Consider the following 25,113-nt stretch of genomic DNA (forward strand, 5'->3'; position numbering starts at 1 on the left):
GAAAGGAGAGAATACCAGAAAGATGTTTACCTGTGTTTTATTGACTGTGAAAAGGCATATGACTATGTGGATCATAACAAATTATGGATAACATTGAGAAGAATGGGAATTCCAGAACACTTAATTGTGCTCAAGCAGAAACTGTATGTAGACCAAGAGGCAGTCATTCCAAGAGAACAAGGGGATACTGGTGATTTAAAGTCAGGAAAGGTATGCGTCAGGGTTGTATCCTTTCACCTTACTTATTCAGTCTGTACTCTGAGCAAGTAATCTGAGAAGCTAGACTACATGAAGAAGAATGCAGCATCAGGATTGGAGGAAGGTTTATTGACAACCTTCGATATGCAAATGACACAACCTTGCTTGCTAAAAATGAAGAGGACTTGAAGCACTTACTGATGAAGATCAAAAACTACAGCCTTCAGTATGGATTACATCTCATCAAAAAGAAAACAAAAATTCTTACAAATGGACCAATAAGCAACATCATGATAAATGGAGAAATTATTGAAGTTGGCAAGGATTTCATTTTACTTGAATCTGCTATCAATGCCTAAGGAAGCAGCAGTCAAGAAATAAAACAACATATTGCATTGGGCAAATCTGTTGCAAAAGACCACCTTAAAGTGTTGAAATGCAAGGATGTCACCTCAAGGAATAAGATGTGCTTAACCAAAGGCTTGGTATTTTCAGTTGCCTCATATGCATGTGAAAGCTGGACAATGAATAAGGAAGTTCAAAGAAGAATCGATGCCTTTGAATTATGGTGTTGGCAAAGAATATTGAATACACAATGGACTGCCAGAAGAAGAAACAAATCTGTCTTGGAAGAAGTACAGCCAGAATGCTCCTTAGAAGCAAGGATGGCGAGACTTTGTCTCACATAATTTGGACATGTTATTAGGAGGGACCCAGTCCCTGGAGAAGGACATCATGTTTGGTAAAGTGGAGAGTCAAGGAAAAAGAAGAAGATCCTCAATAAGTTGGATTGACACAGTGGCTATAGCAATGGGCTCAAGCATAGCAATGATTGTGATAATGGTTCAGGACAAAAGTGTTTTGTTCTATTGTACATAGGGTCACCATGAGTTGGAATCGACTCACCATCACCTAACAACAACAACATTTGGTATGCTGCTTTAGTAACTATTCTGAAATTACTTACAGATTCCATTATTATAGTTGCTACCAGGCTACTTATCAATAATTTTAATGTCAATGTCATAAACATTAATGGCATTTAATTGAAAACACATAGAAGGACAGAGGGAAAACGGTAAAGATAAAATGAAGTTGAAATAACTAGGTAATTTTACTAGATTAGTGGTTCTTAAAAGTGTGGTTCCCAGACCAGCAGCATCTGAATCACCTGGGAACTTGTAGTCGTTTTTAGTTGCCGTCAATTTGATTCCGACTCATCGTGACCCTATGTGTGTAGAGTAGAACTGCTCCATAGGGTTTTCAAGGTTGTGACCTTTTGGAAACAGATCACAGAGCCATCTTCCAAGATGCCTCTGGGTGGGTTTGAACCAGGGCTTTGGTTCTTCCAGTTTCATTCATGGCCAAGGAAGTGAAACAGGAACAAACCTGAATTTTTTAATTTTGGGGTGAAAAGGAACTGGAAAAATTACAGGCCGAAGTCCCTCTTAAACCCAAATTCCCTCTTAGAAAACAAGGGAGCATACGCGTTGCATGGCAACCAAATCTCTTGCCTGTCAGATTCTGAGCAGAGTAGAAAACAGTGGTGCCCTGCTTAAAGATGGCGGCCAACTAGCTGCTTTGTATGTGTGTTGCTTTCCACAGTCCTGCCAATAATCCGGTCTCATGCAACAGGTTTCTGAGAGGGCTCACCACACCTCTTCTGAGTCTCCCATTCCAGGGCTTCTACCCGTAGTTCTTCCCATTCTGGTTATCATTCTGGATCACCCAAATTGTAAAAATTCAGGTCTGTTCTGGTTTCGCTTCATTGGCCATGACCGAACCAGTTCAAACCAGTTCGAAGCCCTGGTTCAACCAGTAATTTTTTCTGCCAGTAGTCAAGAGCGCTTATCTGTTTTCGTCAGCCAGGAACTCTTGGGAAGTTGTTAGAGATGCAAATATTCAGGCCCCACCCCAGACCTACTGATTCTAAAACTCCAGGAATGGGTCCTAGAAGTCTGTATTTTAACAAGCCCTCCAGGTGATTCTGCTACATACTAATGCTTGAGCAAGGCAGATTCTTGTAGCCATTGAAATATCAGAAACATTCAATTATTTCTAATATATTATTTATAATATACATTCTTCCCAAAATATTTAAATTGGATTAGAATAAAGAAACATATATATAATAATGCTGTTGCAATAGAAATAAAAATCCAAAGCACTGAAATGAAGGAGTTAGCGTGTCTATCTGAAGGGCATGATGCTTATTGTAATGGCTCATTAAATAAACTCAGAACAATCTGGCAAACAAGGTGAATTCATATTTCCAGAGAGAAGGAGATATACCAATTCAACAAGAAAAAAAAAAGCTTTTCCTGGGTTAATTTCTAAAATAGATTTTTATCACCTGGTACCTGTTAGGATGTACAAGGTCTTAACAGATTTTACAGCAATTGCAAAACACATTCCATTTCCTCTGAAGATTGATGACACACATCTGAAAGTCGATGATTAATTTATGATGGTTCAGTAGCAAAATTCAACAACAATCTCCTTTTACAATTTCAATTCATAATCATAAAAACAAACTACCTTTTATGGAGTGCCTATTATGTGCCAGGCACTATACAAGATAACTTACATGTGTAATTTCATTAAATCCTCATAATCACCTATCTGATACCCATTGCAGTCGAGTCAATTCTGTCTCCTAGCAACCCTACAGGACAGAGTAGAACTGCCCTACAGGGTTCCCAAGGAGCACCTGGTGGACCTGAACTGCTAACCCTTTGGTTAGCAGCCATAGCACTTAACCACTACGCCACCAGGGTTTCCCACCTATCAGATAGGAATTACTATTTCCTCACTTCAAAGATGAGCAAACTGAGAGTCAAAATAAATAAGGAAGTGCTCTGTTAGGAACTTTTAACCTACTAAAAGGGAGAGTAAGTGCCTATTGTCTCTTTGGCAAATGTAATCTACCCTACCACATTAACTTACAATACGAAATTGCTCGTAGCCTCCCTGGAGTTTGCCTTTGTATTGTCTCCATAGTTTAAGTTAATTGAATGATACTGTTGATGCACTTTAGGCATGAGTTTTAATCAATCCTTTTCTCTGCCTTTATTTTTTTATTTTTATTTTTTACCAGAAGTGGAAAAAGAAAATTGGCATGCAATGTAAATAGAGAACAATCATAGTTATAATCAATTTATGAGCCAAGTAAATAGTATTGTAAGAACTGCTATAAAGTTTTTTAAATTTCTAAATATCAATTTAATGAATATTTATGAATATGAATTGCATCGGTAGGCACTAAAATGAAGTGTGACAGTCAAAAGCAGGGGCTCTGGAGCCAGCCTGCCTAGGCTGAAATTCTAGCTTGGCCATTTACCATATGGTTGACCTTGGGCAAGTTACTATACCTTAGTATGCCTCAGTTTCCTCAGCTGTAAAATGGTGTAATAAAAGTAACTTCTCACATAATATTGTAAGGAAGAAGTTAGTAAATATACAAAAAGTACACAGAACAGGGCCTGGCGTAGTGTAGACACTGAATAAATACACGCTATTATTATTTTATTATTATTGGCCTCAGACCAAGCACTCCTTCAGATATTACTAAAGACAGAGGGCTGAAAGGAGACTCTTTGGCGTTGAGCTGGGGAGTTTCCACCACTTATTACTGATACAGAATTACTCTAAAATTAGATCCCATAAGTGATCCCAGATAACCAGTCTCATTACTTTACAGTTGTCCAGAGTCCATATTCCCAGGTCCACACAAAGTAACAACATGACTTCTACGACACTAAATAGAGAAATCTTCCTCTCCATGCGAGCTCTTCCAAAATAGCTCGTCAATAAACCAAACCAGTTGCTATCAAGTCAATTCCGACTCATGGCAACCCTATAGGACAGAGTAACACTGCTCCATAGGGTTTCCAAGGAGCAGCTGGTGGATTTGAACTGCCGACCTTTTGATTAGCAGCTGAGTTCCTAACCACTGAGCCTCCAGGGCTCTAGCTTGTCAATAGTGGGTTAAAAAATAAGCTGGTGCATGTTCCTTCTCTGGCTCTTTATCCAGCACTGGCCTCTGCCCCTTCCTGGTCACGTTGCTTCAATCTCTTCCATATCTGAGTTAAAATTGTCATCTTATTCAAGATCTCCTGAGTCTCAGCTTTGGTTGCCACTGTCTGCAGCCCAGGCAGCACTATCTGTTCACAAAAAGTTGATTTTTGCCAAACATGGCTGGCCCCCAGGCAGTAAGGAAGTGATCACTGTTAACTCATCTTCTAGCTTCTACATATGAAGTTGTTGATTCAATCTGGTCATACTAGGAAATATTTGGGGGCTGAAAAATAATAATAATGCCTTTCTTTGAAAAAAAAGAAATAAGTAAATCAGATTTTCCAAATATTCAGACTTTTCTTCTTTCCTATAACCACCTTGCCCTCCTGAGTAGTTCGACTTAATTTGAAATTGTTCTAGTTTTCTTAGTGTCCACTCCTCAATTGACATGGTTTACTCTAAGAATTAACTATTTCCTTTCTTACTTTTAAATTTTGATTTCAACTCTTGACTCTACTTAGAACTTTATTAAACTCCTACTGATATTTTCTTTGATCAAATTTATCGCTTCATCTTGTCACCTTTCTTTGACCACTTCATTACTGATAACATTGATTAGATTAAATCTGTTTTTTTTAATTGTATTTTTCTCTTTGCCTTATTTTATCTTACTGGCATCTATTATAGCTCCACGGGTTTCTGTGTGATACCATCAGCTTATTGAAACTGGAAAAAAAATAGCTAGAATCTGCCTTTTTCACATGCTAAACATAGATTACTTCTATCCCTTTCATTCATGTAAAATTGATACATTACACTAAGAACTCAATGATCTAATTTTATAAGTGAAATCAAATATCTTATTAGAAATGGAAACCTTCATATGGCTGAGTGGGTGGTATTTTAAAAGGAATGCCCCTTGTTACATTTAAGATGTAGATAAAAGTTTTGTACAAAAATGGCATCTAATTTTGTTCACTTGCTATGACTCACACACATTTTTATTCATTCAAATCTGCCCTTCAGCACTTGCTTTGTTAGAAAATTTGGTAAAAGTTACATGGAATCAATGCACAACGGTCCAACAATGATTCCCTAGCTCTCTTACTTTTTGCTAAATGATCATTATATTTAAGGAAAGAAGAAAAAGAAAATCACTCCAAACTCACCTTTTTAATTAGACACTTCTTCTTAGGATTTCTTAGAGGCATTCAGTTTAACATGGCCATAGGATCATCACTTTTTCTTCACCAGAGATTCAGGTCAAAGGAGGAAAAATCATCAGACAGAAAAAATGAATCAAATTATGAACATTTTGGTTTCTACCTGAACAAATATTTTCTGGAACTTTCTAAATTTTTAACAAAGTTAGGTGCAGCTTAAGACCTATGGATAATGGATACTATTTTTAAATGTATAGGTAGGAGTCGCCTAAACTCACGGAATGTAATTGACAAATTCTCCTCTATTTATAATCCATGTATTTTTAATGAGCGAAAAAGTGGAAGATATACTTTCCTAAACAGCATTATCATTAAATAATCATCTTTAAAGAAGTAAATCTGAGGGGGAAGGAAAATGTTCCTGGTTTTATAGGCATCTGTAAACTGCATCTAAAAGCTAGATAGTTAATCTGAAGGTAAGTGGAATTCAAACTGAATGAATTTCTAAACTATAATAAATGGCGCTGCTTTCTGAGTTAAGGTACTCTGGTCAGCACACAAGGTCTTTGAGAGCATGTTAAGGAGGCCACTTGACCTGTGTAGATTCAACTCTTCAGGTTATCAGGGAAAATGAAGTTTATGGCCTTTCTGGATTCTGAATTGACAATTAGGATCCTTCCTTTTTATCTTTTTCTCCTCCTCTTCCTTATGCCTTAATGCAGCCAGGTTTATGCCACAGCAACTACCTCCAGCCATACTCCTCAGCTGTGGCAAGGATTATAGTTTTTTTGTCAGACACTCTGTGTCGCAGGCAGGGAATGTGGGAATAGTCTGGAGCTACAATGCCCATTCTTTTCTTGCCCCGCATCTTTCACCTACTCTGGCTGACTCTTAAAATAGCCTCCAACCTCTCTGCCCCTTCCCCTGGGCTCCAAGTGATACCAAGATCTCCATTCATGTTATAACTTCCTTTTTTTTTTTTTTTTTTCGGTAATTGTAAGTGAAATATTCTTTACTTTAGGGTCTAAACTTCTTAAGAGTCACATATACATTGTGGAAAGAAAGGACAGAGGTGAAAATAAAATATCAAGTTACTTTTCATTGCCAATGAGATGAAAGAAGTTGAATTGCTTAGAAATTATATATATATATATATATATATAACTGGGTAATTTGGGGGCTGAAAAGATGAGACTTTTGATTTTTGATTTGGTAAGGCTGCCAAAGGAACTTAAAAAGTAGTTAACATATTGCCTGAATCCATGGCAATCATAGATTTAGACGTAGACCAGAATCTGGCCTCATATATCTGCTTATAGTGGAATGATTTAATATGCATGTTTAAGGTTCTCCTAAAGGAAAAACACAAGGCGGGAAGCAACCCGTAAAGAAGTCACCTACTGAGTCTGCAGATACGTCACCTGCTCCGGTAGTACCACCACTGCCTAAGCCAGGATCTGAAGAATGGGTCTACGTGAATGAACCAATTCCTGAGGTATGGTAGTTTACAGTATGCATTAGGAGAATCTATGCTTTTTCCTGTTCAGAGTAAGATTCACCATTGTTTGCAAGCCAGAAGGCCTATCATAGCTGGTGCTATGAGTTGAAATCGACTCGACGGCACTGGGTTGTTGGGTTTAATATATATACTCATCAAAATAGCCAAGGCAATTTTTTTAGAGACTACTCATTGAACCACATCTCATCCTTTGTCCTACTCACTTGAGTTTCTGAGTCATGCTAAAATTGAGGGAACAAATGAGTTCTGTGAGGACCAATTTTCTCCCCGAGGACAAGCAGAGATACAGTTTCCTGGAAGAACGAGTTCCCCAGAACACACACCCAGCAAATTATAGCCTTCCATCCAGGTTCTTAAGCCCATATCATAATGCTTTTAAATGAAGTTTAACCTCTGGTTTTTTAGAAATAGGAGAATTTTTTGTCTTTTCTTTTTTTTTTTTAAACTAATTAAACCCATAAAATAACTGACAGCTACTTTAAATAGTTACTGTAGTGAAAGGCAAGGAGCTGCCACCAGTGAGCCCTCGAGGCTCTGTCCAGTTCTTTGTTGCTCTGTCAACTGCACAGTCCAGTTGCTGCCAAGACAAGTTTGGCTGCTGTAATAGATACTTCAGTACTCTTGGGAAAAATCTCATAAAATAGTATTCCTTTAAACATCTTTTTCATGCCAGTCCCCAGTGATCTCTTACTCTTATGAGCTCTCAATACTGACCATCTGAGACTCAGATGTGAATTGCGGCAATTGCGGTATTGCCATTGTTACTGAGATTTCCTGGGGCATATGTCTTATCTGCCCACTATATTCTAAGTTCTTTGGGAGAGTAAGAAACATGTGGAATAATTCACTTTATTAAGCAGTCAAACACGATGCAGAGCATGCAATATATTCTTGATGGGTCCCTAATGAAATAATTATCCTTGAGGATAAAATTAGAGCAGAGAATACTTAAAGATGGGAAAGTTAAATGATGTAATTATGATTTAAAAAAATATGATAAATGAGTATAATTGCCATCACCCAGCCAAACAGAGGCTACTTTTTCAAATATATTAAAAAAAACTGTCAAAGAAGCAGGATTACCCGTGACTAGGTTTAGCTGGAGTTATTATGGCCCCTATGTCTGAGGAGGCAAGGGAAGGAGCAGACCCTTGGACCTCGAGTGGGTCATCTGATAGAAGCTGTGGCTGTCAGCAGAGGAACACAGTCACCCATAATGACCAGCAGAGAGAAGCAGGGGAAAACATAACCCAACCTCAGATCCTTCAAACCCTCACATCTCCTGCTAGTCATTCATGTAAGTCAGCCTCCCAAGGCACTGAACAGAGTGAAAGGGGTAGAAAATGTGTTTGGAGGGACAGTGGAAGATATCCAACACAGACCTCTAGCTACCTAAGCAAGAACATGTGGAGAACTCCTTTTGCTACAGCTAGAAGTGGCTGCGAGCCTGGAAACCAAGCAGGCTGTGGAACGCTCTATTGTCTTTTCCCCCACTCTAAGCTTCCCAGCACTGTAGCTGCAGAGCTTACCCATGCAGAAAGAGGAAAGCCTTACCCAGAGGACGCTGGCACACAGGAGAAAACAGGTGCAGGGGAAAGGCCATCTTAGTACGTGGGTTCCAGGTATGGTTTCCAGATTTAGCAAATAAAAATATACAACACCCAGTTAAATTTCAATTTCAGATAAGCAACTAATTTAACTAAGAATTCTGTATTTGGAAACCCTGGTGGCGTAGTGGTTAAGAGCTTTGGCTACTAACAAAAAGGTAGGCAGTTGGAATCCACCAGGTGCTTCTTGGAAACAGTATGGGACATTTCTGTTCTGTTCTATAGAGTTTCTATGATATGGAATCAATTCAACAGCAGTGGGTACCCTGTATTTGTCTGGTGACCCTAATTCTAGGCCTGTGAGGACCCCAGACTTACTGTACCTCAACAGGCATATGGCAGGGGAGAGAGAAGAGAGATGACTTCAACATCGGGCTTTCATAGGCAGAGCAGCAGCCAAGTACAAGGAAAGCCCGGGCCTTCCCCCTTTACTAGCTACAAGGGAAGGTGCAGAGGAAAGCAAGAAGACAGTCAGAGTGAGAGGTCTTTGCTTTCTAGTCTGTGGAAGCATGAGAACAGACTCCCAAGAGGCAGGACTCCAGGAAAGGGGCAACTGTGCCTCGAAACTTATGGCTTAGTCAATGCCCTCACACTTCACCAACCTATAGCAGCACCCCTTCTCCTCCTGATCCTCTTGCACCTGCTCCTCCTGCACCTGTTCCTCTTCCTTCTAGGGGCTGGGAGGTTTGGAACCTTCTACTTCCTTCCTCAGAGGCTGATGGACATGGGACTCTACTGACAAAAGTAATACTCAGGTTAAAGCAGAGCTTCTGACCAATTTTTGAATGAACTTGCTGGCAGTTTCAACTCTCAAAATACAGAACTCTAGGGGATTTTTCCCCCACTTGTCTGTTAGTTTGTTATACTGTAGGGACTTGCATGTTGCTGTGATGCTGGAAGCTATGCCACTGGTATTGAAATACCAGCAGGGTCACCCATGTTGGACTGGTTTCAGCTGAGCTTCCAAACTAAGACATACTAGGAAGAAGGACCCAGAGGTCTACTTCTGAAAAGAATTAGCCAGTAAAAACCTTATGAATAACAGCAGAACGTTGTCTGATATAGTGCCAGAAGATGAGCCCCTCAGGTTGGAAAGCACTCAAAAGGTGACTGGGGAAGAGCTGCCTCCTCAAAGTGGAGTCTACATTAATGATGTGGATGGAGTTGAGCTTTTGGGACCTTCATTTGCTGATGTGGCATGACTCAAAATGAGAAGAAACAGCTGCAAACATCCACTAATAATCAGAAGCTGGAATGTATGAAGCACGGAACTAGGAAAATTGAAAAAAGACAAAAATGAAATGAAAGGCATAAACATTGATATCCTAGGCATTAGTGACCTGAAATGGGCTGGTATTGTCCATTTTGAATCAGGCAATCATATGACCTGCTGTGATGGGAATGATAACTTGAAGAGGAATGGCATTGCATTCATCCTCAAAAAGAACATTTCAAGATCTATCCTGATGTAAGTGTTGTCAGTGACAGAAAAATATCCATACGCCTACAAGGAAGACCAGTCAATACAACTATTATTCAAATTTGCCCACCAGCCACTAAGGCCAAAGATGAAGAAAATGAAGATTTTCACCAACTTCTGCAGTCTGAAATTGATCATACATGCCATTAGGATGCATTGATAATTACTGGTGATTGGAAAGAAAAAGTTGGAAACAAAGAAGGATCAGTAGTTGGAAAATATGGCCTTAGTGGTAGAAATGATGCTGGAGATCACATGATAGAAGACTTCTTCATTGCAAATACTTTTTTTCACCAACACATGGACCTTGCCAGATGGAATACACAGGAATCAAATTGACTACATCTGTGGAAAGATACAATGGAAAAGCTCAATATCATCAGTCAGAACAAGGCCAGGGTCTGACTGCAGAACAGACCACAACTGCTTATGTGCAAGTCCAAGTTGAAACTGAAGAAAACTAGAACAAGTCCACGAGAGCCAAAGTATGACCTTGAGGATACCCCCACCTGAATTTAGAGACCATTTCAAGAATAGATTTGACACATTGAACACTAATGACCCAAGACCAGACAAGTTGTGGAATGACATCAAGGACATCTTACATGAAGAAAGTAAGAGATCATTAAAAAGACAGAAAAGAAAGAAAAAACTAAAATGGATGTCAAAAGAGACTCTAAAACATGCTCTTGAATGTTAAGTAGCTAAAGCAAGAGGAAGAAATGATGAAGTAAAAGAGATGAAGAGAAGATTTTAAAGGGCTGCTCAGGAAGTCAAAGTAAAGTATTATAATGACATATGCAAAGAGATAGAGATAGAAAACCAAAAGGGAAGAACACACTCAGCATTTCTCAAGCTGAAAGAACTTGAGAAAAAAAACTCAAGCCACAAGTTGCAATATTGAAGGATTCTGCGGGGAAAATATTAAACGACACAGTGAGCATCAAAAGAAGATGGAAGGAATACACAGAGCCACTGTACCAAAAAGAAATGATCCATGTCCAGCCATTTCAGGAGGTAGCATATGATCAAGAACTGATGGTACTAAAGGAAGAAGTCCAGGCTGCACTGAAAGATTGTTGAAAAACAAGGCACCAGGAATTGACGGAATACCAACTGAGATGTTTCAACAAATGGATACAGCACTGGAAGTGCTCGTTTGTCTATGCCAAGAAACTTGGAAGACAGCTAAGTGGCCAACCTTCTGGAAGAGATCCATATTTATGCCCATTCCGAAGAAAGGTGATCCAACAGAATGCAGAAAGTATCGAACAATATCATTAATATCACATACAAGTAAAATTTGCTAAAGATCATTCAAAAGCAGTTGCAGCAGTACATGGACAGGGAGCCGCCAGAAATCAAGCTGAATTCAGAAGAGGACGTGGAAGGAAGAATATCATTGCTGATGTTAGATGGATCTTGGTTGAAAGCAGAGAATATCAGAAAGATGTTTACCTGTGTTTTATTGACTATGCAAAGTCATTCGACTACGTGGATCATAACAAATTATGGATAATATTTTGAAGAATGGGAATTCCCAAACGCTTAATTGTGCTCATGAGGAGCCTCTACACAGACTGAGAGGAAGTCATTCAAACAGAACAAGCAGACACTGCATGGTTTAAAGTCAGGAAAGATGTGCATCAGGGTTTTATGCTTTCACCATACCTATTCAATCTGTATGCTGAGCAAATGATCCGAGAAGCTGGCCTATATGAAGAATAAAGTGGCATGAAAATTGGAGGAAGACCTATTAACCACCTTGGTTATGTGGATGATGCAGAATTGCTTGCTGAAAGTGGAGGACTTGAAGCACTTACTGATGAAGATCAAAGACCACAGCCTTCAGTGTGGATACACCTCAACATAAAGAAAACAAAAATCTTCACAACTGGACCAATAAGCAACATCATGATAAATGGAGAAAAGACTGAAGTTGTCAAGGATTTCATTTTACTGGATCCACAATCAACGTCCATGGATGCAACAATCAAGAAATCAAAAGACACATTTCATTGGGCAAATCTGCTTCAAAAGACCTCTTTAAAATGTTAAAAAGCAAAGATATCACTTTGAGGCCTAAGAAGTGTCTGACCCAAGCCTTGGTGTTTTAAATTGCCTTATATGCATGTGAAAGGTAGACGATGAATAAAGAAGACCGAAGAAGAATTGGTGCCTTTGAATTTTGGTGTTGAATATACCATGGACTGCCAGAAGAATGAACAAATCTGTTAGAAGTATAGCCAGAATGCTCCTTAGGAGCAAGGATGGAAAAACTTCTCACATGCTTTGGACATGTTATCAGGAGGGACCAGTCCCTGGAGAAGGGCATCATGCTTGATAAAGTAGAGGGTCAGCAAAAAATGAGGAAGACCCTCAACAAGATGGATTGACACAGTGACTGCAGCAATGGGCTCAAGCATAGCATCGATTGTGAGGATGACACAGGACTGGGCAGTGTTTCACTCTGTTGTACATAGGGTCACTATGAGTCAGAGCTGACTGGATGACACCTAACAAACAACAAAGGGGCTTCTACTTTGAATTTAATACAAACCAACAAATATGACTGTTGGGTGAATGAAAGTGACCATTAAACTAAGAGAAAGTAATAGTGGAAGAAGAAAAAGAAGAATCTGGCTGAACATAAGCAGGTAAGTACCCTAGTTGCTAGGAAAGCATGTTTCAAAAATACAGTCATATCATAACCTGGACTCTAAAGGTTGAATATGGCTCTAGGAGAAATGGATAGCCTCAGGAAACAACAATCTGATCTAAGGGTCCCAATTAAGACTCAGAGAAACTAATGTGACCTGAGAATTCTTTTGAGAGCTCAGATATCAAAAGAATTAGGGAAAATAATGGAAGGAATTCAATGAGTGGCAGGCTCATCACAGACACTCAAATGTTGAAAGAATACAGTCTAGGGCACTTACAAAAATCTTTGCCAAAATAACAAAGAGAAAAAAAAAAGATTTTGTAGCTAGATTACCTAATGCAATGAAAAAAAAAAAAAGGAACCCAGATTTGGTAGCCTAAAATCATTTTAAATGAGACGAGAAATAAAGTGAAATTAATGAAAGTAGAACACAGGTTTTATGGGGCCTGAAGATTTGCTAGGCCCTCCGTCTTTAAGAAGAGAACACAAAATATACACAGAAAATCGGGTATGAAAGAGAATATATATTTGTGAATTTTTTAGCTAAATATTTTTATAAACTTAGAAAACTGAAAAATACCACAAACGTCACAAGAGACAAATAACTTTTTTTTTTTTTTCTCCGTACACCTCTATTCTTTTTCCTACACCCATGGGTGTATATTCTTTGTCTTTACATATAACAATGATTTTGTGATATCACTTTTTTTATAGAGAGAATAAAAGATAATCCAGACTTCCCTCTAATATGATTGATCGAATTTTTTTTTTTAATTGATAGTTTAGAACATTTTTTTTCAGCTTCATAGCTATGAAGAGAAGTATGGCATTTGGAAAGGAGCCATGTGGCACAATGGTTAAAACACTCTCTTCCTAACCAAAAAGTCAGTGGTTCAAACTCACCAGCTGCTCCACAGGAGAAAAGACCCAGTGATCTGCTCCAGTAAAGATTACAGCCTAGGAAACCTTGTGGGACAGTTCTACTCTGTTCTATAGGGTCACTCTGAGTTGGAATTGACTCAGCAGCATTCAACAACAACATGGCATTATGGGAAGTATCCTTATGAAGGGAAGTATGACAAATGGAAAATCAGATAAGAAAGAGACAGCAGACTTAACCAGTATTGCACTTAAAAAATTAATCTCAGTTTTGAAAATTTGAAAAACACACTACCATGTGAATGAAGTGTAAGGCCTGTCTTAGAATCTTGGAAGATGCCTGTGTAAAATGAGCCGACCTGAAGCTTCAGGTAACAGCAGCCTTGGCTACTGAATTTCTGTTACGTTTCAGTCTTCTCCATCAAGAAGACTATTTAATTGGAAAGAATGGATCTGAACACCTCATATCACGTCCATTCAAGTCCCCAGGCCAAGAAAAATTATATCCCAGGGACTAGAAGGACCTACAGATACAACATTGCCTGAAACTCACAGAATTTACAGAGGATACAAGAAATCCCAGGTGACCAGATATAGGCAAATGTCTCAATACTTAAGAAAAGGCAGATGGGATTTAGTAAAACAGAGGCCGATAATCTGTACATCATTCCCTGACAAAACTCTACAGCAAATCATTAAATGCATGACTTCTGAGCTCTTCTAAACTATAAAAATGCTCATGGAGAGTAAGAGTAAGTCCTGGAAGTTTAATAGTAAAAGAAAAGAAAAAACAAAGGTAAGAGTAAGTCCTGCTGAACTGACCTATTCCTTTTCCCGATGGCAAAGTTGGACAGATGAATCAGGGGAACATCTTAGAAATAATACCTCTTGAGTTCAAAATAGTATTTGGCAATTGTCTCAAGAAGTCCTTGTGGATACATGAGAGCTGTGAGCAGGATGTTAATTCAGTTCAGTCCATTTTTGTGGTAATTCTCCATACACAGTGTTGACTAATGGACTGATGCCAGCCAGGAAGGAGCTTTAGTGTGTGCCTATGTAAAACAGTCTTTAGTACCATCCTGGCACCACACCCTTTAAGAGAGATTATGACAAACTAGAAACCAAAAGGGTGGGAATTATGTCAGGAAAGGATGTTATAGTAATGTCAGAGGAATATTAAAGGAATTGAAAGTGTTCCTTTACACAAATGAATTTATATTAAGTGAATACTTGAGGTATGGTTGGACATTGAATTTGTCAACTTTAGAACTAGACAGAGCCATCCATTCTCTTAAAATTTTAACTAGTGATAAAACTGAGATCAGGTGAATCTATATACATCCATGGTAACATTTATTCATCACCTATTATGGGCAAGTGCTCTACTAAGTGTCAGCAATATAAAATAAGCAAGTTACAATTCATATGTCCAAAAACACAATCCACTTGGTGCTGGGACACAGGCACATAAGCAACTAATTATAACACGATTTTGTAATTGTACCCGTAACAGGTGCTTAAAATGTTACAACATAAAGAAGGGAATGGTAAATTTAGTTTGGAACATTCACAAAAAGAGTCTGGGAGTGGCTTCACTGCAAGGTTATCTGTTAAAGTATGAGTTTCTTGAGTGGGGAATGTAGGGAGGGGGAGTCGCAGTCAAAGCAATTAGCTTCATATGTTCAGGAGCAGAAGGTTTGAGGACAGACCTTGAGGAGAAAAATAGGGGCCAGATTAAGGAACACCTTAAAAGTAGTGCTCAAGTAGGTAGTTTCTACCAGTAGGTAGTAACATGCTAGAAGCTATTAAAAAAGAAAAAATACATTGAGGCAGTAGAGTGAGTTGTGTAAAAACATGGGCTTGGAACCAGTCTTCCTGTGTTCAAATCCCAGCTATGTCACTCACCAGCTGTGTGACCTTGTACAAGTTATTTAGCCTCTGTTGCCTCAACTTTAAATAGGAATGAATTTTGTATGCCTTGTAGGATTAAGCAAGGATTTCTAGAAGAAATGGTGTCAAAGCTGAGACATGAAGAATTACTTGGAATGGGAATTAACTGGGGGAAGCAAAGGAAGAAGGACAAGAAGTTTCACAGAGAAAGCTTTAAGGAATTGCCTTTGCATCTTGATCTTCTTGCACAGTATTATTCTTTTGACTAAATTATTCAGAATTTTCAGTTTGACATAATGACTTCTATGCTTTACCATTTAACAGGAAATACGTTCATTTCTAGTACCTTACTGGAAACTAATAGAAAGTTCCTATATAAAAACCATCAAAACAGTTCTGAGGCATCTGAGAGAAGACCAGCATACTGTGATTGCTTACTTATATGAGGTTAGGTAAGCAAAGTTATCAAAGTTAGAATTTTACATTTTATAGGTATGATGCGTAAGATCCATTTTCTCTTAACGCCTTACAGAACAAGCTTCCAGCACTTTCTAATGCGTCCAGATCACAAGCAAGATTTTGTAGCTCACTGGCAAGCTGATTTCAACTCTCTTCCTGATGACCTGTGGGATGATGAGGAAACCAAGGCAGAATTACACCAAAGAGTGAATGTAAGTGGTTCCTACCCTTTCACATCTTGGATAGCAAAACCTTAATTCATTCCCTTCTTACTTTCATGAGGTGTAAGGATGACAAGGGAGATGGTTTGAACTTTTTCCTGCCAGCTTTCAAGAACAATGGCTCTTCTGCGCTTTGAGTTTGGAGTGAGAATATGGTGACCAGCACTTCTGAAAAGAGGAGCCAAATTTTGCACAGAGTGTTCTTGGCATCTGTTTTGTATATTGCTAATCTCTTTGTTGGACCATGTAACTCTTTCCACCCCTGGTATTACACACATGCCTTTCTTGAATGCAATTATATGATCAGTTGATGGGACACAAAAGGGGAATGAGGGAACTGCATAGAAAACCCAAAAGGTTGACTCTACTAAATAGATTCCTTGAGGTCAAATACCAAATCTTACACATATTTTTATCTCCAGCTAGTACAGTGCCTGGCACTTGGTAGACAAATTGCCAAATAAAAGGAATTAAACTCAAAATATCAAAACAAAATAAAAGAGACGTCTCTGGCAAGAATAGTCAAGAGAAACAGAAAGCTTCTCTGAAAGGTTTGGATATGTCCATAGTTTTTTTTATTGTAATGTTTTCATTATGATTAATTACCAAATAGTGTATAATTGCAGTATTGACATCACCTTTAGCCACAAAATTATTTTAAAAAAAATGTTTTGGAGAAGTGGAGCCAACATAGCACCCTACATAAATGCACCAGATGTCCCTCTGCAGCAAAGACCTGAAAAACTATGTAAAAGAGATACAAAAGTCCACCCTGGAACCCTAAACTTCAAATGAAGGGATAAAGAAGTAGACCAAACACCAAATGGAAGAAGAAACTCATGGAAAACAGAGAACAAGGAGAGATATGTACTGGAGCTCCGTGCCAACTAACATGGCACAGCATCGCCATCTTGGAACACAGCCAGCAAAGACCCTGGACAGCAAGTACAGAAAGGCAATTTAACGGAGCTTCCAACAGGAGACAGAGTGCCCAGTCACCAGAGAAACATGCATTTCCATTCCTCACCCTTCTGGTGAGTAGAAGCAAGAAAACCCTCATACCAGCAGCCCCACCACCAGAGTCCACAATACAAGCCTTCCCCCTGGACCCACCCAGCTCCCATGGGTTTTTTTTTTTTTTTTTTTCCTCTTTCTTCCTTTTGTTTCTCCCTTCCATCTGGTTGCCTACAACACCTCACCCCCTTCCCACCACCTCCACTCCACTGCCATGGTTAGAGACCCACCAGCTCACTGACACTGCAGGTCCACCTCACCCCCACTTGCCAGCTCCCTCTGCACCACAATTTTTGTTTCTTTGTTTTCTTTTTTCTCTTTCTTCTTTTTCTTTCTTTCTCCCACATAGCCGTTTATGTCATATCTCCCCCCTTCACACTTGTCCCTGCTGTGCTACTATGGCTAGAGAGCCACTGGTGTACTGGCACACCACTGCCCAGTTTTTGCCTGCCTCCACTCATCAGCCCCAAACATGTCACCCTGTTTTTTTTTCCTTTCTTATTTTTCTTTCTGCCTCCCAACTAGCCCTGTACGCCACCTTCAAACCTTTTCCTGCAGCTCTGTTATGCCACTGCAGATAGAGTACCACTGATGGATTGGCCCACTGCTGACACAGGTCTGCCCTGCCCCTACCTGCCAATCCCCACCACACAGCCATTTATTTTTATTTTTATTTCTTTCTCCCTTTACCTATCCATGTATGCCACTTCTCCCTCTTCCCATTGGCCCCTGGTCTGCCCTGCCCCCACCTGCCAGCTACTACCATGCTGCCTTCTCTTTTTTTCTTTCTCTCTTTTCTTTCTCCCTCCTATCTAGCCCTGTACACTACCTCTCCCCCTTCCTGCTGGCCCATGCCTAGCCACTGCAGCTAGAGCATTCCCAGTACTCAGGGCCACCACCACACCAGGCCCACACCACCCTTTCTGTCCTGCCACTCAACCAGCTGATGAATGGTGGGAAGCGAGCCCATATCACTCCCTGTCCAACACCCCAGCCCATCTGGCAAGGGGCTATGAACACTTCCATACCATTGGACCAACATTAAGAGACAGATAGTACCCACCCAGTCAACCCTCAGTAACCTCACCAAACCAGTGTACAGCAAAGCAGGCTTGCCCTGCCTGCTGCTGCCCTGCCCACCAGAAAAGGTAGTGAGAGCTATCGTGTCCACTGATGAGCAGGACGCACAGTATGCCCAGTCTGCCTGCTCTGACATATCAAAGCAAACCAAAAGGTAGAATGAAACAAACATACAATCAATATATAAGGAAAATAATGTCTCAGGGACCGCAGAAAATATGAAAAACGTATAAAAAAGCAGGACAAGATGGCTCCATAAAGTGACCAAAATAAAAAATCACATAACCTTCCAGTAGAAAAAAAAGGCAGTGAAATCACCTGATATGGAATTCAAAAGACTAGTATTTAGGGCTCTCCAAGAGATTAGAAAAGTGATCAAGGAAAACGCAGACAAAAGCAAAGAAAACACAGACAAAAACTTGGAAAACTCAGACAAAGCCAATGAAAACAGCCAAAATCAAGGAGAATACAGACAAAGCAGCAGAAAAATTCAGGAAAATAATACGAGAACAAAATGTCAAAATAAATAATTAGAAATCATACAAAAAACAGCAACTGGAAATCCAAAAGATAAACAAAATTTCAGAAATGGACAATGCAATAGGTTTTAGCAGCAAATTTGAAATAATTAAAAGACAGAATCAGCAAGATTGATCAGCAAATTCCTGATGCCACTTTGACGAAAAATCAGAGCAAAGATTGAACAAAACTGAAGAATTATGTGGAACACAATAAAGAGTAAAAATTTGCAAGTGTTCAGAGTTCCAGAACAGGAGAAGAAAATGGAAAACACAGAGAAGATTGTTGAAGATTTGGTGGAAGAAAACATCCCAAATATCGTGAAAAACAGAAAGATGATTATCCAAGAAGCTCAGCAAACCCCATATAGGATAGGCCCCAAAAGAAAGTCACCAAGACATATCATAACCACACTTCCAAAACCAAAGACAAAGAAAGAATCTTGACAGCAGCTTGAGAAAAATGAAAAGTCACCTACAAAGGGGAAACAATAAGACTAAGCTCTGATTACTTGACAGAAACCATGCAAGCAAGAAAATAATGGGCTGACATATATAAAACCTTGAAAGAAAAAAAAAAAAACCGCCATCCAAGAATAATATATCCTGCACAACACTCCCTCAAATATGATTGTGAAATTAGGACATTTCCAGATAAACAGAAATTAAGGGAATTCATAAAAACCAAACCAAAGTTTACAAGAAATATGAAAGGGAGTTCTTTGGTTAGAGAACCAACAACATCACACAATAACTGGAGTCTAGGACACAGGACAGCATCAGCCAGATACCAACCTAGGTAAAGAACTCTCAATAATAAAACAAAGCTTAAAGACTTAAAACCGGGAAACAGAGATGTTAATCTGTAAATGATGACAACTTCAAAACAATAAAAGGAGGAATAAACAGGGTAGGTATAGAACTTTCAAATGGAGAGGAAGGTAAGGCAATATAAAGTAATAAAAAACTGGTTAAAACTTAGGATGATAAGGGTAAAATTCAAGGTAACCGCAAAGAAAGTTAACAAACCTACTCATCAAAATAAAAAAGAAGAAAAAGATAAAAGTAAACACAGAATCTATAATAATGGAAGAAAATCCACAAACAAAAGGAATTCAGAACGGGAAAGAGGAGCAAAGAAAATGTCAGCACCAACAAAAAAAAAAAGCACAATATGACAGCAATAAACTCATACCTACCAATAATCACAATGAATGTAAATGGCTTAAGTGCACCCATAAAGAGACAGACAATGGCAGAATGGATTTAAAAAATGACCCATCAATATACTGTCTATAAGAGACATACCTTAGACACAGAGATATAAATATAGTAAAAATCAAAGGATTTAAAAAAAAATGTATGGAGCAAACAGTAACCAGAAAAAAGCAAGCACAGCAATACTAATGTCAGATAAAATAGACTTTAAAACAAAATCCACCATAAAAGACAAGGAAGAACATTATATAATGATTAAAGGGACAATCCACCAAGAAGACATAACCCCAGTAAATATCTATGCACCCAATGACAGGGCTCCAAAATACATTAAAAAAAAAAAAAAAACTCTAACAGCACTGAAAAGAGAAATTGACAGTTTCACAATAATAGTAGGAGACTTCAACACATCAATCTCGGTAAAGGACAGAACATCTAGAAAGAAACTCAACAAAGGTACAGAAGATCTAAAGGCCAGGATCAACCTACTTGACCTCATAGACATATATAGAACATTCCACCCTATAGCAGCAAAATATACAATTTTTTCCAATGCACATGGAAGATTCTCCAGAATAGAGCATGGTTTAGGCTACATAAAAACCCTCAATACAATCCCAAACTTTGAAATAAGCCAAAGCATTCTCTCTGATCACAACACCATAAAAGTAGAAAACAATAACAAAAAGAAAAAGGAAAAAAATCACATGCACAGAAACCGAATAACACCTTCCTTAAAATCAACTGGGTAATAGAAGGAATCAAAAAATTTCTAGAATCAAATGAGAATAAAAACACATCATACCAAAACTTTGAGACACGGCAAAGGCAGTGCTCAGAGGTCAATTTATAGCATTAAACACACACATCAAAAAAAAAAAAGAACAGACCAAAATCAAAACATTAGCCCTATAACTTGAACAAATAGAAAAAGAACAGCAAAAGGAGCCCCCCACCCCAAAAAAGGAAAAACTAAACCCATTGCCATTGAATTGGTTCTGAGTTATAGTGCCAAAAAAAAAAAAAAATTTTTTTTTTTTTGGTACAGTCACCAAAATAAAGGAAATAATAAAGATTAGAGCAGAAATAAATGAAACAGAGAACAGAAAAACAATAGAATCAACAGGAGCAAAAGCTGATTCTTTGAAAAGATTAACAAAATCAACAAACCATTGGCCAAACTGACAAAAGAGAAACAAAAGAGGAAGCAAATAACCCAAATAAGAAAAGAGATAACCCAACTGAAATAAAAAGGGTCATAACAGATTACCTAAACCAGCACAAACTGAGATAGAAAATCTGAACAGACCTATAACAAGAGAAGAGATTGAAAGGTAATTAAAAAAAAAAAAACTCCCAGTGAAAAAAAAGCCCTGGCCCAGACGGCTTCACTGGAGAATTCTACCAAAAATTTAGAGAAGGGCCAATACCAGTACTACTCAAACTATTTCAGAGCATAGAAAAGGAAGTACTCCTGAATTCATTCTATGAAGCCAGAATAACTATGAAACCAAAGCCAGGCAAAGACACCACAAAAAAAGAAAAGAAATTACAGACCAATATCACTTGTGAATACACCAAACCAAACCTGTTGCCATCGAGTTGATTCTGACTCATAGGACAGAGTAGAACTGCCCCACAGAGTTGCCAAGGAGCAGCTGGTGGATTCGAACTGCCGACTTTTTAGTTAGCAGCAGAGCTTTTAACCTCTGTGCCACTAGAATTCAGCCTCGTATCAAGAAAATAATACAGCACAACTAAGTGGGATTCATACTAGGTATGCAAGGATGGTTCAACATTACAAAATCAATCAACATAATCCATCACATAAATAGAACAAGAGAAAAGAATCACATGATCGTCTCAACCAATGCAGAATACATTTAATAAAGTTCAACACCCATTCCTGATTTAAAAAAAAAAAAAAACTCTCAATAAAATAGGAATAGAAGGAAAATATAAAGGGCATCATACAAAACCAACAGCCAACATCATTCTCAACAGAGAGAGGCTGAAAGCATTGCCCCTGAGAACAGGAATAAGACAAGAATGCCCTTTATCACCACTCTAATTAACACTGTGCTGGAGCAATGTTAGAGATATAACTAGAGCAATAAGGCAAGAAAGAGAAATAAAAGGTTTCCAAATTGGAAAGGAAGAAGTAAAACTATCCCTATTTGGAGATGAGACGATACTACACAAGAAAACTACTGGACCTAATAGAAAGATTCAGCAGAATAGCAGGATACAAGATCAACATACAAAAATTAGTTGGATTACTATGGATCAACAAAGAGAACTTTGAAAAGGAAGTCAGCAAAACAATACCATTTATAATAGCCCCTAAAAAGATAAAATACTTAGCAATAAATCTAACCAGGAACATAAAAGGCCTCTGAAAAACACTACTACAAGAAACCAAAAGAGATATGCATAAAGGAAAAACATACTGTGCTCATGGATAGGAAGACTTAACATTGTAAAAATGTCAATTCTACCCAAAGTGATCTACAGATGTAATGCAATCCTGATCCAAATACCAACAGCATTCTTTAATGAGAGAGAAAAACTAATTGCCAAATTCATATAGGAAGGAAAGATACCCCGGATAAGCAAAGCGTTATTGAAGAAAATTAACAAAGTAGGAGGCCTCATGCTACCTGATCTCAGAACCTACTCTACAGCCATGGTAATCAAAACAGGCTGGTACTGGTACAACAACAGACACATAGACCAGTGGAACAGAATTGAGAATCCAGACTTAAATCCATCCACCTATGGTCCACTGATCTTTCACAAAGGACCAAAGCCCATTAAATGGGAAAAAGACAATCTTTTTAACAAACAGTGCTGGCAAGACTGAATATCCGTCTATAAAAAAAATGAAACAGGACCCATACTTCACACCATACACAAAAGCTAACTCAATGTGAATCAACAACCTAAATATAAAACCTGAAAAGATAACGATCATGGAAGAAAAAATGGGGACAATGCTAGGGGTGGTAATACATGGCATAAATACAATACAAACCATAACTAACAATGCACAAACACCAGAAGATAAACTAGATAGCTGGGAGCTCCTAAAAATTAAACGCTTAACACTTATCACAAAAGACTTCACTAAAAGTGTAGAGAACCTACAGACTGGGAAAAAAAATTCAGCTATGATGTATCTGACAAGGGTCTAATCTCTCAAATCTATAGCATACTTCAAAATCTGAACAACAAAAAGACAATCTGATTAAAAACAGGCAAAGGATATGAACAGACACTTCACCATCTTGCCTATTTGTACTAAAAAAAATTTTTTTTTTTAAATACTGAAAACCAAAAAATATATATATATACAAAATATCAGAGCAATAGTTTCAGGGGTTCATCCAGCCTCCATGACTCCTGAAAGTCTGGATTCCATGAGAATTTGAATACCTGTTCTGCATTTCCTCCCTCTTGATCAGGATTCTTCTATAGAATCTTTGATCAAAGTGTTCAGTAATAGTAGCAGGGCACCATCCAGTTCTGGTCTTATGCAAAGGAGGCCGTTGTTTGTGGAGGCTTGCAAGCAGCCATCCAAGGTACAATAATTGGTCTCTGTCTCTCTTTCTTTCTTTTTTTTTTTTTTAATGACAATTTGATGAACAAAAATGGAAAAAAAAAAAGGCTATCTTCTTTTAATTTGAATTTCTGTTTTTATCAATATCATTGAATATCTTTCCATAAAAATGTTAGTCACTTATTTTTATTCCTCCTAAATTCTGTTTATGATTCCTGACCTCTTTTCGTTTGTTCTTTTACTGCCTCTTTTTCCATGGCCTTCCTTTCTCCAAGAATGCTATATCAAACTTCTCCAACTTCCATTCCAAAGCCAAATGAGATCTTGCTTTCCTCTTGATTCTGAAGACAGTTTCTTCTATTTTCTATAACACTTAGCACACTCTTCCTTGTCCTTTAGTTGCCAACATAGATAACTGCTTCTATTCTTTCTCTACATTGCTTCCTCCACAAATACCTACAGATTATTCTCTTGCCTCAGTCCTCACCCAATGATTATGAGCTTATGTGAAGTCCATGACAATGTATATATCTCTCTGTACAGCACTGATTGTCAGAATGTTTAGCAAGTGACACAGCATGGGCACCAAATGACCTTCCATGGACCAATCAGAAAAGACTGGCTAAGAACAACTACTATGGTCATACAAGCCGTACTGGTTGAAAACCAGCCCGCTTCTGGTTTGTTGTTGTTGTTAGTTGCTGTCACGTCAACTTCAACTCATGATGACTCCAAGTACAACAGAACAAAACATTGCCCAGTCTTGCACCATCTTATGATCATTGGAATATTGGAGTCCATTGTCAGCTGTGGTGTAGTGCTTTCCAACTGAAGTGCTCATCTTCCAGCACTGTATCGGACAATATTCTGTTGTGATCCATAAGGTTTTCATTGGCTGATTTTCAGGAGAAAATCACCAGATCTTTCTCCTTAGTCTATCTTAGTCTGGAAGCATCACTGAAAACTTCCACCATGAGTGAACCTGCTGGTATTTGAAATACTGTGGCATAGCTTCCAGCATCACAGCAAAACCTGTTACCACAGTTCAGCTAACTGACAGATAGGTGCTAGTACCCCTGGGTTAGCTCGCAGTAAATACTCATTGTTTTAATCCCTCATATGCCCAGTAATATTCCTTGTTCTTAGATTATTTTATTTGAATCCTATCATGATAATAAGTTCTACTATTGTGCTGTCCTTATTTTACCCATCAGCAAACTGAGCCGCAGAGATGCTGTTACTTGGGAGGGTTTTACAGTGAGTGAGCAGCAGAAAGCAAATGGGATGCAAATTCTCCAGGCTCCTGCTTTTGTACTTTTTCCTCTATCTGTTAAAAATGTACAGACATTTGTTAAGCACAAGCCAGTGCTTATTGAATGCCTGACAGAACATTTGTGAAAGGCCCATGGAATATTAAGATCAGCTCTAAAATAGCGATGTACTGTGCTAGTGGTTATTATACAGCTGTAAAAAGGACTTGTGATATCTCCATTTTATGTGCAGCCTCCACCAGGTAACGAACCAAAATGTTCAGGTGAGACTCCAGACACAGAGTACTCCATAAATACAAATCAAAATCTGTTGCCGTCAAGTCAGTTCTGACTCATAGTGACCCTAAAGGACAGAGTA

The 25,113-nt window shown here is 38.5% G+C and overlaps 1 protein-coding gene across 1 annotated transcript in view; it reads left to right on the forward strand.

Annotated features, from left to right (window-relative positions):
* SPEF2 (sperm flagellar 2) overlaps window positions 1-25,113 on the forward strand; it is a 219,544-nt gene that overhangs the window by 111,760 nt on the left and 82,671 nt on the right. The window contains 3 exon segments of the mRNA XM_023545418.2: window positions 6,725-6,873; window positions 15,740-15,867; window positions 15,948-16,086. Coding sequence (XP_023401186.2) covers window positions 6,725-6,873; window positions 15,740-15,867; window positions 15,948-16,086 — 416 coding nt within the window.

This window comes from Loxodonta africana, chromosome 2, assembly GCF_030014295.1.
Source record: "Loxodonta africana isolate mLoxAfr1 chromosome 2, mLoxAfr1.hap2, whole genome shotgun sequence".
Classification (NCBI taxonomy): domain Eukaryota; kingdom Metazoa; phylum Chordata; class Mammalia; order Proboscidea; family Elephantidae; genus Loxodonta; species Loxodonta africana.